A 17,632-nucleotide genomic window follows, 5' to 3' on the forward strand; every position below is an offset into this window, starting at 1 on the left:
TTACCCCTGCCTCAGTGACATCATGGCCCACATCCTGCCATTCCTTCCAAGAAGAGAACAAGTCTAGTCCAGTTAGAAAAAAATGCTGCCCAGGGAACCTCTGCAAAGCTCCCATAAAAACCATTCTTATTTGTTGTTTCACTAACTGATATGGAAGTGATTTTAAATAATAAACAAAACCAGACTGAATAATTCAAACTTCCGTAAGGTAATAATCTGTTGCGAAGACAGAAGTCCCTACTTCGGGTTATAGATAAGAAATTGGGAACAAAGGTAACCTTACATTTCTTGATTTGAGTGTGTTTTTTAACATCATCATCTTGATGGTGCAGTTTTGAGATAATGAGAGCGAAAGTGGCTTTTCAGAAGCTTTAAATGGCATGCTGTTCCAAGGTGCTAAGGTAGAGAGAAGCATTGCTTTAGGAAGTGGCTCATGTGGGTGTATATGTGTTGGTGTGCTGTGCTACTGGCGATCGCATGGTCTTCATCTGTATACCACTGGAGAGAGAAAAAGAAAGATCAGAATTAGGTAGTCAGTTGTCTTTTTTTGTTTTTTTAACCCAAGTGAGTTCTCATGAGCATACATGGAATAACACAGGATGTTTTAATTCTTCAATCAGTTTATAAACTGAAATGTGATCAAAGAGGGTTTCTCATTTCCTCCCAGAGCTTTTCCAGGGCATGTAGTTCTGTCCTGCAGGAGTCTCTGATCGTCCTTTGCAGGTGCTGAGACAACTCACTGTGAATTTGGCTCACTGCATAGTGCTTTAAGGATATGTATAATTAAAATATCCAAGTCCATTTTCAAATTTGACTCAAAGGACACTTAGAAACACATCATGCATAGCAGGGAATGTTTATCCTGTAAAGCCCACTTTAATTAAGTGTTTTCAGCTGTTAAATTTCTCCTACACTGCAGTAAGATAAACTATTAAAATAAATGAGTTTTTAGAAAGCCATTTTTCCTAATATATATCACTAAGGCACTAGAAAAAATGTATTTCAATATTCCATATATATGTTTAGCATAACATATGAAGTCAAAAGTCAAATGTATTATTTTCAAACACTTTTTCACTGGAATTTCACTGGAATCTCTTATCTGCATGTCTGACATTTATGTAGGATGAGTTGATGACCTGAGGCAAAAATTTATCAACTCATCCCACCACGTGAAACAAGTAGGAAGTCACTGCCAGGCAAACATATATTATGGAGACATAAATTAACTTTCAAAAATGGCTTAAAGTATCACGTCTTTTCTTTGAACAGTGGAAGGATACACCTCAACCTCATAAGAATCTAACCCCCAAAATATATGCCAGGTTTTGTGGTATCAAATGACTGTCCCACTTTTACACAGTAGGCGCTGTTTGAACTGAGCACGGAGCAAAGTGTGTACGTTAAAAGAGAGTGAGGGAAAGCAGGCTTTTTAAGCTAAATCAGACAAGAAAGGACTCAACACAAAAATATTTAGTGCAACACACACATATATATATAATCTTTTTTCTTCTTAATCTGAAAAGGTCTAGTGCATAAAATGAATTTGACTTAATACCTAGAAACATCCTCTGAACAGGCAACAACAGCTCTAGCCATTTCCGACTTTATAAAACCAGCCTAATTGTTTATAACCTGTGGTGTTCAACAAAAGATAACATGGAAGTTGCAAAAACTGAAGCGCACTGATTACTGATACCCCACTGTTGTTAGAAGAGCTAGTAACACATCCTAGAGATGGATTTGCATATTTGACCTGAGCTATTATCATGCTGGTTTCACTTTAGAATTACTCTGCCACAGGTTCACTGGGTAAGTGATTAATTTTTAATCAAAATAGGGAGAGACGGGACAATCACAGGACTAGGGTTTTGACCCTCTCAGGATAGGCAGTATTGTGCTTCTCAACCCCCAATTGTATGATATTGAACGTGACTCTTTATGACTCAAGGATATCACTTCTTCAACTTCTCATTGGAAAAATGACTCCTTTTGCTTCCGTCCCTGTCTCCTGGAACCTCTGTGAGGAGAAGTAGTTCCAAGAGGGGAACCAGACCCCACCAGGAAGTTCCCTCCCCTTGCAGGAAGCTTTGCTATACCATTGACTGGAAATCCACTCCAGCATCCACCAGGGCTTTGGAGATCTGAGCTGACTGTTGAAAGTGAACGTTATCTGCAGGGAGAGAAAGGAAACATAAAGTAACTAAAAGCCGCTCCACTTTTCTGGTAGGAAGGGTGGGAAAGGCACAAGAAGAAAGGGACTGTTTGAAGTTCTAGGATTCAGCATCCCATTTAGGCCAAGACAAGTGAGTTGTGGAAAGCAACACTGTTTTATTGAAGTAAATGTAACAGTCTTGCCCCTCATGCTTTTGTTTTGTCAGTAGTGAAATTGCAAACCTGTCTGTGATACTAAAAAGTCTAATTAACTGAAACTCACCATCTGCTGTTCCATGAATAAGGAGGTACTCAACTTGTTTAAAATTTTCAGCTCTGCTCATGACTGTTGAATTCTGGAATTGGGAAAAAGAATGTCATTATTCAAAAAAAGATCTGCCATAAACTGATTTTTCACTTCAGTTTACAAAATAAAATGTTTTCAGCTGGGGCCCCCTTTGATACAAAATATAGCAAACCGATATTCAAGCAAATGCTGTCTCCATGCATGGCAGAATGTACAGCATGCCCTGTCCCTGTGAGACAGGACAGGAAAGGGAGGATGCCACATCTTCCCTGCACATGCAGAAGAGGGCATCTGCCCCCGAGGCTGCATGCGAAACCCCTTGAGTTCCAGATCCCAGATTGGCTGTGTCCTATGCATTAGCACAGGGCAGAGTCTCATATTAGCAATGTATGTTCCATGGGCTTATGCTGTAGTTCAGCCAAAAAGTGTATTGCCATGGCAACCATGTGTCACATGGTGCCATACATGCTACATTTCAAAGAGCCTGTACATAGCATTTGCAACTAAACATACTCTGCAATATGTCATATGAACTTTGGTCCACATTGCTAGGCTCTGAATGAGAAGCAAGTATTACCTTTTTTGGAACAGATGTTTAAAACCTAGGCAAATGTAACATATGGGAGGGGAAAGGGATGAAAAAGATCAAGTATGGCCTTAGAAAATCAGTGGGTGGTTGTTGTCTGCCTCATTCTGCATTGAGGAAAGTGCTGCTTTTGGATCAAGCCAGGGCATTAGGAGAAAAAACTGGGAGGTCAGGTTTTTGAAGGCTGTTTAATGACCTTGGACAGGTAGGACTTCTAGAATGAGGATGGAAGGAGTCTTTGGTGGAAAAGCTTTGAAAGTATAGAACTAGTCATCTGATCTTAATTTGGAGATGTTTGCAGAGTTGGGATGAAGGTAAGAATGTCATAGACATTGTAGCAACTTTGGGAAGGGGTGAGCAGGACTCTGCTTCTATTGTTGGGCAGAGGAAGGGCCAGTAGCCTCCCTATGGGTTTAAAATCAGCCAGCTTATCCTGCAGCATCTTGGTGAATCAAAGTCAACTTTATGAGAGGCAAGGTTTGTGTTTTACAGATATCTTTGTAGCTAACATCAGCTTAATATTTTGATGGGAACCCTGAAGGTCTGGCTGGAAGGGGATGTGGCTAAGGTCCTAACGTTTGTATTCTAGCCCCAGCTTCAATATCAGAGAGCTGCGCACCTAGAGACATGCTGCTGAGTGTTGTTTTCTTTGAAATGGGAGGAAGATTAACTCCTCTTGCTCTCACTGAAATAGAAATCAAGAGACATGGCTTTTTTTAAGGTTAAATTACAGTGATGTGAGGATGGTGTGACACAGTGTTTCTGGAAAAAAGACATTCTGTCTACAACTTTCAGGACAAAGTCACCCAACATATTTGTGTTGACTGATGCTATCAAGGTGATCTTCTCCTGGAAAGCTTAGAGCAAAGGCCCTTCTACTCCTGTGCAGGCTGGGTCCCAGTTGTCCTGACCATATGGCATTTCTGACCCAAATTGAGAATTTACCCACGAACTTTCAGAATAAACGCCTAGGACTCATTAAAAGTCACACTTCTATTTTACTTTAAGAAACGTGTTATCTGGTGAGATGTCCCAGATGAATCCACCCATCCATCCATCCATCCATCCATCCATCCATCCCAACATTATACTCCATTCATTCTTCCATCCATTCATTTTTTTCAAGTCGATCAATATTTATTTGTCATATACCCAACTAAACAATAAGATCCATGAGAAGAGGAATTTATATTGTTCATTACTCTATCCTGAGCATTTAATAGAGAGCTAAATATCAATTAAAGGAATAAACCAAAGAAATGTAGGCACTTATATTGTACTCTTCTCTATATTCGGTCCTAGTTCTGCAGAGGCAAGTGGGAACAGCTAAGGGAGGTGGAATAAAATATTCTCATTCTGAAATTTACCAAGATATGTTTTGCCCACTTTCAATCCATACACCATGCCATTAGTAATAAGAGCTGATACTTATTGTATACTCTGTGCCAGTCACTCTGCTAAGCATCTTAAAGGATTTATAAAAGCACTGTTCTATTTAATCCTCATGACATTCCTGCAACATAGGTCTATAGCAATCCCACTTCTACACAGAGACAATAAAGTACACCAGGTTACATCAGGAAGAAGTCGGACCTGGACACGAAGTCTGATGGCAGGACCTCTTTTACCTCCTATGCTGCACTGAGTCTCTACTAAAATTCCAAGCTGCTCATGATGTGGTCTTCCAGCAAAGATACAGGGAGAAAGAAATTGTTACTGAACTGTTCTGGGATTTGCAGTACACAAACACACTGGGTGTTCTTTGCCCCCTGCGTTCTCATGCCTTCTTAGAGTGAATTCATTGGAAGAGAGCTGGCTCGCACAGACCTTCGAGACTTGTGAGGCGTTTTGGACTGTGTGGTTGATGCAGAACCTAATGAAGCAACAGAACCCTGAGCGATGAGCTGCCCTGGAGAGAGGAAAGGGTCAAAATCAATCTCCCAAAAGGCCAGTGTAGGATTCAAAGCTGGCAGCAGCAGAGGCTGGGGCTGAGCCACCAACAGTGAACACTGCCAGTCTGAGCCCCAGACCCGGCGCCCTCATCTGGGTCCTCCTGCACCAACCTTTCTGCGGCTACATGGCTGTCTCCTCCACCTTGTTTCTCCCCACAAGAAAACCAGCCCTACGCGTGCCTAAGATAGTCAACTTTAGCACCTAGACGTGGCCCAAATATCCAGCTGTGTCACCCCCCCTCCCCTCCAAAAGCCTCTCAGGCCTTCCTTGCGTGGCAGAGTGCACAGCAAAAGCTGCTCCACGACCTCCCTGAGCCATGAGACTGAGAAATGTCACTGAAACATAGAGTAATAGTTAGGAGACATATAAATACGCAGGACAGTTAGCAAGGAATGTGATAACTACTGGAGTTTGGACCAAAACAGTTTCTGGCTGCCTTTTTTTTCTTAAATGGAGTGAATACAGGCTGAAAGAAGACAATTTTTATAAACAAGTAAAACCCTGAGCCTAAGATAAATGTTGTGATGTACACACTGTAGCTGTGATGAACTAGACATGGTGAGAAATGCAACATACTGAGAAAAAGACGAAAACTGTGATAAAAGTGTCATGATGCAAATTGTTTTACATTAACAATATTACACTACAAAGAAAGAAAGACAAATACTTTAATGCAGCAAGGGAAAAATAAAACAAAAGCTTCCCCTGCAACCACAAGATAAGTGTGTCATTTCCAATGCACGTGTCCCCCTGCTCGCTGGGAGTTGCGTCAAGAGGGACCTCGCAGTGCACGGGAGCCAGGCAGCCTCAGGCATGCACCCGTTTCAGGGCTCGCAGGCTCCTGAGAACGTTTTGCCCTCCTGGAAAGATGCAGCTGTGTCACCTTGCCTCTGGAACCACCAATCATTCCCTACTAGACTGAGCATCCTGGCTTCTCAATCGAGAGAGACTCTTGACAGTCCGCTGTATGGCACACTTTAACCCATGAAAGGCAGCCAAAGTCAGTGAAAGAAATGCATGCACTCAGTTAAGGGAGAATTAATGACCAGAAATAATTCAATTGTGCTATTTCAACCCACCAAAACAGGATAATCCCCATTTGCCTATCGATGGAAACAGAAATAAAAAAGGAAATGGATGACTAAGTTAGAAGCCGAATAGTCTGTCACCAGCTCCTAAAAAGGAAGTTTAGAGTGATAAATGGGCAAGGATGCAATGGTGGTGCAGTTGGCACTCTCCCGAGGCTAGAAACTTCCGGAGAGCCCCGCTGCCAGCAACAGCCTGGCAAAGTGAAGTGGGAAGGATGGGTCCAGTGGCAGTGCTGATCCACAGCATCTCTGCAAGGAGCTTTTCCTTCAAGCCCCAAGAAGAACCATCTGTAGCTGCTCGTTGGATCATGCTGGTTCCTCAGTTACCTTCCAGCAAATAAATCTTTGTATTTTTGAAATAAAAGAGAGAGCTGATAAGAGTGGGGAAGTACTGTGAGAAACAGAAGGTCTGACAATTTTTAAGCTACCCCTTGCGCCATCCAGGAACCATACGGACAATTTGCTTCCTGAGAATAATGGTGGCAGCCTCCATGTTTTTGTAAGCTTATTTCATGGCAGGCATAGGTGTCTCATTTAATCCTTTCAATAATCCCATGAGGTAGCTCTGATTCTCCCCATTATTCAGATGAGGAAACAGAGGTTCAGAGGGGTTTAGTAACCTCTCCTAGCTAATAGGTGGTGGAAACAGAATTTTAGCACAGGTCACACTCAAAAGTCCATGCCTCTTAACATCATATTCTAGAGTCCCTCCACTTCACAGCCAAACAACGCATTGTCATTTCCAAGCTCTGGTAGAAAAAGCAAACAGCCACAGGTGTAATGGACACCCTATCACTTCAGTGAGACAGTACCCCGAGTGTACTGACTTGCTCTGTGCATTCTCCCACTTGTGACCAAAGCCTCATAAATAATATTAAGTGAGGCTGTTTGGGGAAGCACCATTAGTGCCACAACAGAGGCCACAGAAAATGTTTAAGGGAAATTAATTCAACCCACCACAGCAGATGTTTTACTTGTCCGTATCCATCAAACAACTGTACCGGTGAGATGCCAAGGAAAGAGCTCCCATCCGCCTACAGGGGGCCCTACCTCAGGCCTCACCCAGCAACACTGGCTTCTTTAAAGATCACACAGCAGTCAACATTTTATCAGCACTCAACAAACAAGTTAAGGTTTGGCTTAAATCTGAAGGTCTCTCTCCCTTTGGCATATTCTAGGATAATAGAACAAATGTCAAATCAGTACAAGATGGCATATTTACAAAATTGCACCCTGTTTTGCATAACCTAACGATGCAGCAGTTCTTAAGGATTGAACATTTCAAATCTGCTAGCAGAAGACTGCCAAATCTATGACTGTTTCGTACACTTGCCAAAAGCCTATCAAATTCTGAGCAAAATGCAAAATAAATCTCCTCTACAAGTTAAATCAGTCCCTTCTGTGTGTTCCAGGCTGCCCTCTTCTCTTGGCAACGAGGCTCAGGCCTTGGGCCCCGTTTCTCTTGCCCTTGATCTGATGCTGCTCTCTGGACGTCCATTCCCTCCCTGGTCTCCCATCCTGCCTTCTTAGCCACCATTTGGTCTGCTCCTCCCACATCCCTGCTCTGTGTTATCCCTCGGTTCACCCAACCTGCTTCACAGATCCCCAGAAAACCAGCTCTGCTTGCTGCCACTCATGTGTCTACTGTGCTCCCCTGCCTCGTCGGTCCCTCTGGCAGCCTGTGGAGAGCACCTACGCTCTTCCACTGCGTCTCCCAGAAGTCTTCCTTAACTGGCTCCAGATACGTGCCCTCTCCCTTTCCTACCCCTCAGCAGCTACATCTTATATAACTTTTTGTGCCTCCGTTTCTGGGTCAATAAAATGGAGATAATTAGAGCACTTATCTCAGAGAATCTGAGGGAGAACTGAACCTAATAACCCATGGAAAGAGCTTAGAACAGTGTCTGGCCATAGAAGCAAGCACTTACTAAGTGAATTAAAAAAATGAATGAAATAAATGAAACCAGATCCCCCCAACTGGTTGAGAGGAGTGGGGGGAGGTGAAATCCTAACTTCTCAGCCACTTCCCTTCCCTCCCTACATGCTCAGAAGGCACAGAATTCCTGGGGCTCCAGAGTCACAATTTGGAACTACTAGTCTTTTCTGTACATACTGGGCACTTTGTCATGTTCAAGTTCATGCTTTCTTACTACTCTCTTTTGTTTTTTTAAAAAATTTATTTATTATTATTTTTTTGGCTGTGTTGGGTCTTCGTTTCTGTGCGAGGGCTTTCTCTAGTTGCGGCGAGTGGGGGCCACTCTTCATCGCGGAGCGCGGGCCTCTCACTATCGCGGCCTCTCTTGTTGCGGAGCACAGGCTCCAGATGCGCAGGCTCAGTAGTTGTGGCTCACAGGCCCAGTTGCTCTGCGGCATGTGGGGTCTTCCCAGACCAGGGCTCGAACCCATGTCCCCTGCATTGGCAGGCAGATTCTCCACCACTGCGCCACCAGGGAAACCCTATTACTACTCTCTTTTATTTCTCTTCAAAAATTTTGCCTGTATGTTTTGTCTCACCAACGAGGTAATCAACTTCTGAACAACTAAAACACCAGGCACCTTGAATGGGTGGATGAAAGTCTACCAGGTGTTAATTTTTTTTTTTTTTTACAGGTTTGACTAAAAGACCTGTGATTGACCAAGAGACCATTCATCAATGTTAGTCAGGAACCCACTCCTCAAGGTGCGACCACGGTTGCTATCTGCTTATCGCTATTGGGGGTGAGGGCTGTCTCATTGTCTATCTGATTCTTTTGCTCAAATCTGTCGCCATTTCTGTCGGCTGTGGACTGAGACTCGGACTGAGACTCACGGCAGTGAGTCTGCTTATACTTCTTATTAGCTACACTGTCATCCCTCCACTCTGCCTGCCTACTTAGAGCTTCTGGGACCAGCTTCTTGGAGTTTCAGGGAGATGAACAGCTTCCTTCCTCTTTGAGTCCCTGGTATCCTCTCAACGTGCTCCTGCCCTACCACTCGGCAGTGGGTAGGTGACTATCTACAAAAAGAGTCTTATGGAGTCACTGTTTGTGTCATTGCATTGGGTCCAAGCCTTAGTCCCAGGGTCTCCTAATTTATATGGCAGCATTGTGAGAATAAGAAAAGGCCCTCCTTCAGGTTAGATGCAGCCTCAGAGGTGCACACCTTAGAGAATGAAGCATAGACCAGCTTCCAGCAGTGCACAAGCTGAACAACTATACATGACATCCCTGCCTGTTCCATTTGCATATATAAATGGTTCCTTCAACTTCCTTTCCTAAATAGTAAGTAGGACCTTTATTTCACAAAATGTGCTTCTCTTGGTGTGCTTGTCTAAACTCTTTCAAATCTGGGTCATCAGTGACTTAAAAATGAATCCTCTCCTCATTTGAATTTTATTAAAACTTACATTCTCTTCCAAAGGCTGTAATTCTGGCTACTGATAATGACTCTATAGCTGAAAAGGTGTACAACGATCACAGGACCTTGCTTATTACACACTTCGATCATTCCTATCCTGGATGTGCTGAAGAAAGTCAATAGTCTAGACTACCTGGGACTCATTTTCAAACTATTTCCTCCTGACCTACGGAAATGCACAGAGCAGCGAAAGCCATTAAGGAATTGTCTCCTTTGTCTTTTCCAAGAGGGCAGAAGGAGGGAGGGAGAGAAGGAGAGAGAAAGGGAGGAAATAAAAACAACCTGGGAAAGAGAAGTAAAAGAAGACAGGGGTCCAGAGGGGCAGCTGGGGCCTTGGAGGAAAATAGAATCTTTGAATGTATTCCTGCCAGAGACAAAAGCACAGGCTCATTTAAAAAACAAAGGAAGGCAGCTTTATTCTAAAGCCTGCTGTGCACCAAATATAGGTACTTAGATTCAGTTCTCCACTTTCTGAGGATGCAACTTACAGGGAGGAAACAATACAGTGAGTGCATTTGCCTCACTTTCTCCTACCCACCTTAACTGTCGCCCACCCAAATAATTCCTCTGAGTAACACATTGGGAACCTTTAGCTCTCTGGTACTGGCAGTTTTAATGTGTCCATTGCCAGCAATGAATTTTGTGCCAAGAAAACCCGACTCCTGGCGTGGAAGGATTAAACAGTCCTCGGGTGCCATCTGTGCAGTGAAGTGAGACAGTGACTTTGTGCTCCCAGTGTTCGTGTATTGCCATCGGTAGGAGGAAGTGACTTCTATTTACATGACTACCTCATGCAGAGAACATCTAAGGGGAGAGATGAAAATGGCCACCTCAGTGGGCGGTAGAGTTGGAGAAGAGGGGGATGTGTGTGGGAAGGAGAAGCCTATGGCAAAATCTGGAGAAAGATACAGGTTGACATGGCAGATTAAAACTAATTATCCTCTAGGGGGAGGGCTGGTTGAAGAGGAAACACCCTGTTGGCTGATGTTCTTGAAGTGCAGTAGGGTAGGTGCCACGGCCTTCCTCGGATGTCAAGGTTTAGACTTGACCCTGTGCTTTTAGGTTCAAAGACTTTCAAAATGGGATTTTTAAAATGAACTTTTGACTCATCATCCACCAGGTTCTAGAGTCAGGATGAGGGTCCCGGGCAGTACACCTCTGATGTTTTGGGAGTTTTTAGTACTTTAGGATATTTGAGAATACCCTTTAGCCATGCCCCAAATATGGCACACCACAGGAGGGATCCTGGTCGGGTCACTAGCAAGAAAATTCGAGCTGTAAAATGAGAGAAATTATGGAGGCATACAATTTTTATAACAATGTTTCCCTTCCAAAAGTTTTAAAATTAAATCAAAAAAAGGTTTTAAGGTTTCTATTTCATACTGGGTGATCCAAAGAATACAATGTTGAGCAAAGCCTTGAATGACTAATAATACTGCAGAGGGGAAAAAGGAGTACAAACTAACTATGGGTCCAAGATGGATAAATTGAGGATTAAAGATATACAAGGAAAATGTCATGGGAGTCAAGAGAGAATGCTAGTCCTCTGGGCGAGCAGGACAAGTTTCCTAGTGGATGAAGACAGAGGGGGAATGACATTCCAGGTCGAGTAACAGAGGACAAAGGCACAAAAGGGAAAAGCCCAGAAATATTCAGAGAACACTGAGCATTCCAGGTAGACTGGGCCATTCTAAGAAAGGTGTTGAACACCTGGTTAAAGAATGAGGGCTGGACTAGTTGAGTGCACAGGAAAAGTCCATGAAAGTGTTACGGGTGAGGGTTAACCTCCCACCTCTGTGTGGTACAGGCTGGAGTGCAGAGAGATAAGCTAAGGGGGGACCCATGGGGTTACTGTTGTAAAAAGAGGTAGTCATGTGACAGCAGCAGTGTGGTTATGGAGCAGGGAAAGGATGTCTAAAGCAGCTTATTGGATGTGGAGGAGAAAGAATGGGAAAAACTGAGTCCAAAGTATCATGTGGGACACTCAGCAGAAATAAGGACAACCTGATTACAGGACTGCTTTGTAGGGGAAGATGATTGGTACATCACACTTTACAGGTTGTTACTTTTCTATCTTGACTGAAAAACAGAGATGAAAACACACACACACCCAGGCACAAACACAAGCATACACCTCCCCGCCCCTCCCCCACAAGCCTTGCTAAATAAAACTGAAAGGAAGAGGTAAAACTAAACTGTCTGTACATATCTTGCAAAAGTAGAAATTTTATTTGCATTTTCTTGTGCTTTGATCAAATGGCTTCAGAACCCATAATAATGATGACATCTTACAAAAATGTACAAATATGGCTCAGAGCGATGTATGAATAGGGGGCCCAAGCATTGAGAGCTGTGGCACAGATGAGGAGAAATTGTGGTCTTAAATTGTATGGGTTATTGTTTTCTTTTTATCCTGGGAGGAGTTTTGAATATCCTCCGGAGAATGTAGACATCAGATGATTGACCTTGTCATCTGTAAGTTTCAGGGTTTTCAATTTACGTGACAGAATCAGGAAAGTTGTTTTTTTTTCTGGTTGGGGGGCAGTGTGCTAGAAGGGTCGCTAGTACTTTGGCTGACACTTCCAGCTGCAGCAGGCTGCCACCAAAGAGAGGACCCTGGCTTTGCAGTGGCACCCACACTAGCACACGGGGGTCGCCAATGATGGCTACACCCAGACCATATTTCAGATGCTATAGCTCATCTGCACAGCAACCTGCCCACTGCCTCTTCCATCAGGCAACCAGCCTGTGGATGCTATTCAGTAATTTGGGTTCAAGGGCTTTTCAGAGTATTACCCTCCTGTACCTACACCTTGTGTGAAAGAAACTGTACATATTTGGCTATGAATAAGAAAATTATACATGGCCATTGAGCCTGCGTGTCCGGAGCCTGTGCTCCGCAACGGGAGAGGCCACAACAGTGAGAGGCCCACATACCGCAAAAAAAAAAAAAAAAAAAAAAAAAGAAAATTATAGGCTTGTACATACAACTTAATTATGATAATACCATAAGAAATTTTAATATGTAGTTAAAGGTTTAGAGAGTCTTCTGGGCTCTAAAGGAATACGTTGAATTTGACATGTTTTCTGAACTGAAATTTTTATAATTAAAGTAATTATCTGGTATTGCTTTGTATTTCCAAATGAACGCATATTGTGACCTATATAGCATACGATAAAGGTTGTAATTATGCAGAATATAGTACGGGAAGCTATTGGAGTATCTCTAAACCACCTGTGTTATTTCCTTTTAACAAGAATTTCATTGGAAATAAAAAATATATATTTTCTGGAATAGATACACTTAAAAATGTTCTTATACCACTTATAAATAGGTTATAAAATGGATCTAGTTCACCATCTCTTACCCTGTAATGGTCAAGGTTGTCTTCTGGAGTTGGAAGACCCATGTAACGTTCTGTGTACACTGAGTCTGTGATGGAGAAAAGAAAAAAAACTTAATTCATACAATAAAAACGTTTTTCCCTTTTTTGGGGGTTACTTTATATGCTTTCATATTCTTTACTTGTGCAAAGGTCTATAGTGTTACCCTCAGAAGTATCTCCTCCAGATCATCTCTACTTGGCTTTTTAAAGCAGCCAGACTCCTGCCTTTCCATAATCAGCCCTATAGCCCATTCCCTTTTGGGAATTCCTGTGAGGGCAGAGGGAGATCAAACCAGGTGATCTAATTCCCAATCAACAACCCGCCTGCAGAAAAGTCAAATGGGAAGTGCTAAGTGCTAAGGACTCTACATTATCTTCTGACCCTCTCAAAGATCTTGATTAGCAAGTCACGTAATGTCTCCATTGTCTTGAATTTCTTGGTCCTGACATCAGTTAGTATATGCTCTACTTTAGGGTACTCTCTTTCCTACTGGAAACGCCTCATAATTTTCAATTACTAGTTGCTTACTTAAATCATATATTTTTTTGGTGGGGGGGAGACAGATCGAAAGGAAAGAATTCAGTTATCATTTATTTGCTGTAAAACCCTATAACGGCTCAGCTACTCCATCATAATGCAAGTTAAACATCTGTTTTCTCTCATTTTGAGGAGAGGCCTCAATTCTGATGTTATAACTATTGAGTATTGAGAAACAGATTATATTAGTATCTGTGCTGAAGTGACATAAGCTGTTTTATCTATAGATATGGCAGAAAACATATGCATTGTTGGTTTGGTTATTTTGGATATTTAAACATACTTTTGACCTAATTTAAAAAAATTAAATCACATATCAAATGTATGTGTGTGTATATATATATGTGTGTGTATATATGTATTTCCTAAAATATCAGTGAGAAAATTTACTGTGGCTGAACTCCAATATAACTTTAAAAATCTGAAATAACTGTTTTTGAAACATGACCAGGTTACAGTAACTAAATAAGTATAATACGTTTCCATTGTGCTACATAGGTTAATGGCTTGAATTTCTTGGAGTTTCAGGGAGATGAATAGCTTCCTTCCTTACCAATATTTCAATATTGATTTAATTAATTATTTAGAAGAATATATCATCAAAATAACAAGTTTAAACAACATCCTAACCCTTTGTGAATGACTGGCATTGGAGATTAAAAACTACATTGATAACTAATGTTAGTTGTTCCATGTGTACTGCTCATGCTTTTCCTATGGAAACCAAAATATTTTCCTCCAAAATGAGTAACAGCAATATTTTATCATTTTGATTAAAGTGAATACAGACTACAAGCAATTTTACATATCTAGAGGACACTAATATATAAAATATAGTATCTTAAAGTACACTTTTAAAATATAAGATTTTCCTAAAATGCTCATCTTTTAACATTTAAATATGAATAACTTAGGTTATACATTTAATGGAGGGGGGTGGGGGGAAATAGCTTTTAAGGGCAAAATAAAATTTTCCCCAAACAGCTACAGTTCTTCTTGTCCTAGAACATAATACCCCTTTCTTATTATGCTAACCAGGTTTACATGTGTAAGAAAGTCTCAAATTTTAAAAATACTATTTAAAAAATGCTTAGTGTTGTGGTTGTAAACTTTTAGAAGTACGTCTTGCAATACCACTTATGTACTCCTTCAATTTGATTTTTGAGTAATATTGTTCAAATTTGCACATATATAAGAATTCTAGAAAGTTCCCAAGTGTTAGGTTGGTCCATATACGTTTAATAAAGTTCTCTTCTTACCATTATGTAGTTCCAAACTCACAAAAACTCACTGTTTCTATTTTATTGACCACCAGAGGTCTCCAAAAACAAGCCTTCCAATAGAACAATTAATATTAAGCAGGAAAGTATTACATGAAAGCAAATCTATTGTTTGAGGATCAATCCTAACTATGTTCTCCAATTTTTTTTGAAACTAAAAGACAGTGTTGTGTCTTTTACACATTGGCTTCTCTTGACTTGGAGAGGCTTTAAAGAAGAGTTTTCCACAGGACTGGTACTGCAATATATTAGGACATTAAATATTTAATGAGCATATTCATTATGAATGATTCTATCCTTATACTGAATAAAGGACTTGAGATGGGGTAGGAAAAGATACAGGAAAATTATTCATCTTCTCACCAACTCTGGCTCTTCCCCCCTATCTAGTGTTTCACTGCTTACCCGCTCCCACTTGGGAATTATACCTTACATGTGTATGATAGAACAATACTTTCTCAGCAATGAACAGGATATTCTAGAATGGCTTTCACCTACTCAGAGACAGTGCAAACAAAACCCCCAGGAATTCCCCTGCCCTCGTCTCTTCTTTCCACCCAAAGTCCTACTTATATTTGACTTTTACCTGAAGGGAAAGAGATACATACTTCTCTTATTGTTCTAATATGTGAAGCTTCAAACTCAAGTTAGAATAAAAAGAAGGAAGGGTTTATCTAAAGAATTGTAGCATTGGGGATGTTTTAAAATGTGGAAAACTGAATTTGTTGATAGGACATTTAGAAAACAGAATTGGTTGGTAACTAAACGTGCAGATAGCATTTACTACCATCTAACATTTCACAATGGCAGAATAAGTGAGACTGTTTCATTACAGGTATCCATAAAGTACTTCTAAGATGAATCAGTTTATTCACTGTAGAAACACTGAAACTCAAAAAGGAATGGTTTAGTCATTGGAATGTGAAGGTTCACATGCAGTAACTCTGTACCTGGGAGTGATCACTTACCATAGTACTCCCACTTTGACACGGGCGCCACGGCTATTCCACACTTGAACACGCCACTTCCTGCTCCCAGGACCATTGAGGTTACATACCCTCCATATGACTAAGAAATGGAAACAGTTATTTTTATGGAGGTAAAGGAATTAAGGACATATGGTAAGCAAGTCACAGTTTCCACATTTCTCACATCTTTATATACTGTGCCTCTTTTGAGATAGAAAGCATGGTAGAGAAGGTTTAAATTGTCCTTAGTTGGGTAGTATCTAAAGACTATACTTTCAGAGCCCTGGTCCCTCTTCTTGGTAGGTGTAAGCGGGAAGTATTGAAAATTTGCTGGGTAGTACTAACTGAAGACAAAAAACAAACCAAAACCAAAACCAAAAAAAAACCTCCCAAAATCATAAAAGCAACAAACACTAAATCTTTACTGACTTGGACACATGAGAAAAAGTCTCCCTCCTTCCCTCTCTCCTTCTATCCTTCTTTTCCTTTATCCCTCTTTCTCTCCTTTCCTCTTTTTCTCCCTTCCTCGCCTCCCTATCCCATTGTAATAAACAAAAGTGTAAGCCTGGGGGGACCCAACGTCCAGAAATCTAAGACATTGGACCTTCTTAGATTGAAATGATTGACATGATTTTCACCTCCAAATATGTACAAACAAAGGTAAATTATCCTGCTCTGGGTTATATTCACTAAGGAAGGCATACAGATTCGTCAGCCAAACTACTCACCCAGCCCCAAATTGCAATCCGTTTGTCATCCACAAATCCCATTTTTGAAAATTGTCTAAAATACATGGAACAAGTCCACGAATTAGTATCACACTGTGTATAGAAAACTAAGATAACTGCACAAATGTGAGAAACCCTGCCATTTGTTCTCTATTTCATTCTATTAGAAACAAAGATTAATTGCTGCCAGCAATCAAATAAACACCTGAGATCGATGTCTATCATTTTTAACTTGAGCCAGATGAACAAGGTTTACTTGTGTTGGAGTCCATAAAAAATGTGTGTGTGTGTGTGTGTGTGTGTGTGTGTGTGTTTCACAGAAAACAAATCCTGGCTGTTTTTTTCACAGCTTTATATAAAAATTTGCAGCCCAGATGCACTTTTCTTTACATAATTGAATTTAAATCTCTCCAGATGTTTTACAGTTTGAGAGAGGCTGTCCCTGCAATGGAGTTTGAGAGAGGCTGTCCCTGCAATGGAGAAGTATAGAGGTGTGTAGAACATCTGGGTAGGGCTTAGAAATGTCTCTGGGCCCCCCTACCTGAGAACTTAAACACCATTCTCTAAATATATCCCTTCTTATGATGGGTGTTGATTAGATAGCTCAGCACTATTAAATAAGAAGGAATTTTTCCTTGATGGATTAAGAAGTCTTTTTGTCACTAAATTGTGTTCAGGATTGGAATCCAGGTAAAGAAAGGAGAAAAAGGTTCTTTGCGTCTATTTCTTTTTTTTTTTTTTAGACCATACTTCATTCAGATTTCTTTTGCTTTTTTTTTTTTTTTTTTTTTTAATTTATTTATGGCTGTGTTGGGTCTTCTTTTCTGTGCGAGGGCTTTCTCTAGTTGCGGCAAGTGGGGGCCACTCCTCATCGCGGTGCGCGGGCCTCTCATTATCGCGGCCTCTCTTGTTGCGGAGCACAGGCTCCAGACGCGCAGGCTCAGTAATTGTGGCTCACGGGGCTAGCTGCTCCGCGGCATGTGGGATCTTCCCAGACCAGGGCTCGAACCCATGTCCCCTGCATTGGCAGGCAGATTCTCAACCACTGCACCACCAGGGAAGCCCACGTCTATTTCTTAATGCTAGCCTTATATCAAAAGGCAATTTGTTTACTTTAAAAAAAAATCTAGCAAATGGGGCCCTTAACTTTGTAGTGTCAAGGGAGGAAGGGGACCCTTGCATTGACTTATATGTGACTTTAAAAATCTTTGTTTTCAATTGATGATATATGTCTTAGACTGCCCTGAG

The 17,632-nt window shown here is 41.3% G+C and overlaps 1 protein-coding gene across 1 annotated transcript in view; it reads right to left on the reverse strand.

Annotated features, from left to right (window-relative positions):
- Positions 1-378: 378 nt before the first annotated feature.
- The window catches only part of DPP4 (dipeptidyl peptidase 4), a 77,225-nt gene continuing 59,971 nt past the window's right edge, over positions 379-17,632 (reverse strand). Inside the window, exons 21-26 of the mRNA XM_079710100.1 lie at positions 16,385-16,439; positions 15,657-15,756; positions 12,853-12,917; positions 2,438-2,510; positions 2,100-2,173; positions 379-498 (exon numbers count right to left, since the gene is read on the reverse strand). Of these exons, the coding sequence (XP_079566226.1) occupies positions 397-498; positions 2,100-2,173; positions 2,438-2,510; positions 12,853-12,917; positions 15,657-15,756; positions 16,385-16,439 (469 nt within the window). The 3' untranslated portion in view covers positions 379-396. The remainder of the gene's footprint in view (positions 499-2,099; positions 2,174-2,437; positions 2,511-12,852; positions 12,918-15,656; positions 15,757-16,384; positions 16,440-17,632) is intronic.

This window comes from Hyperoodon ampullatus (genome assembly GCF_949752795.1).
Source record: "Hyperoodon ampullatus genome assembly, chromosome: 8".
Taxonomy (NCBI): Eukaryota; Metazoa; Chordata; class Mammalia; order Artiodactyla; family Ziphiidae; genus Hyperoodon; species Hyperoodon ampullatus.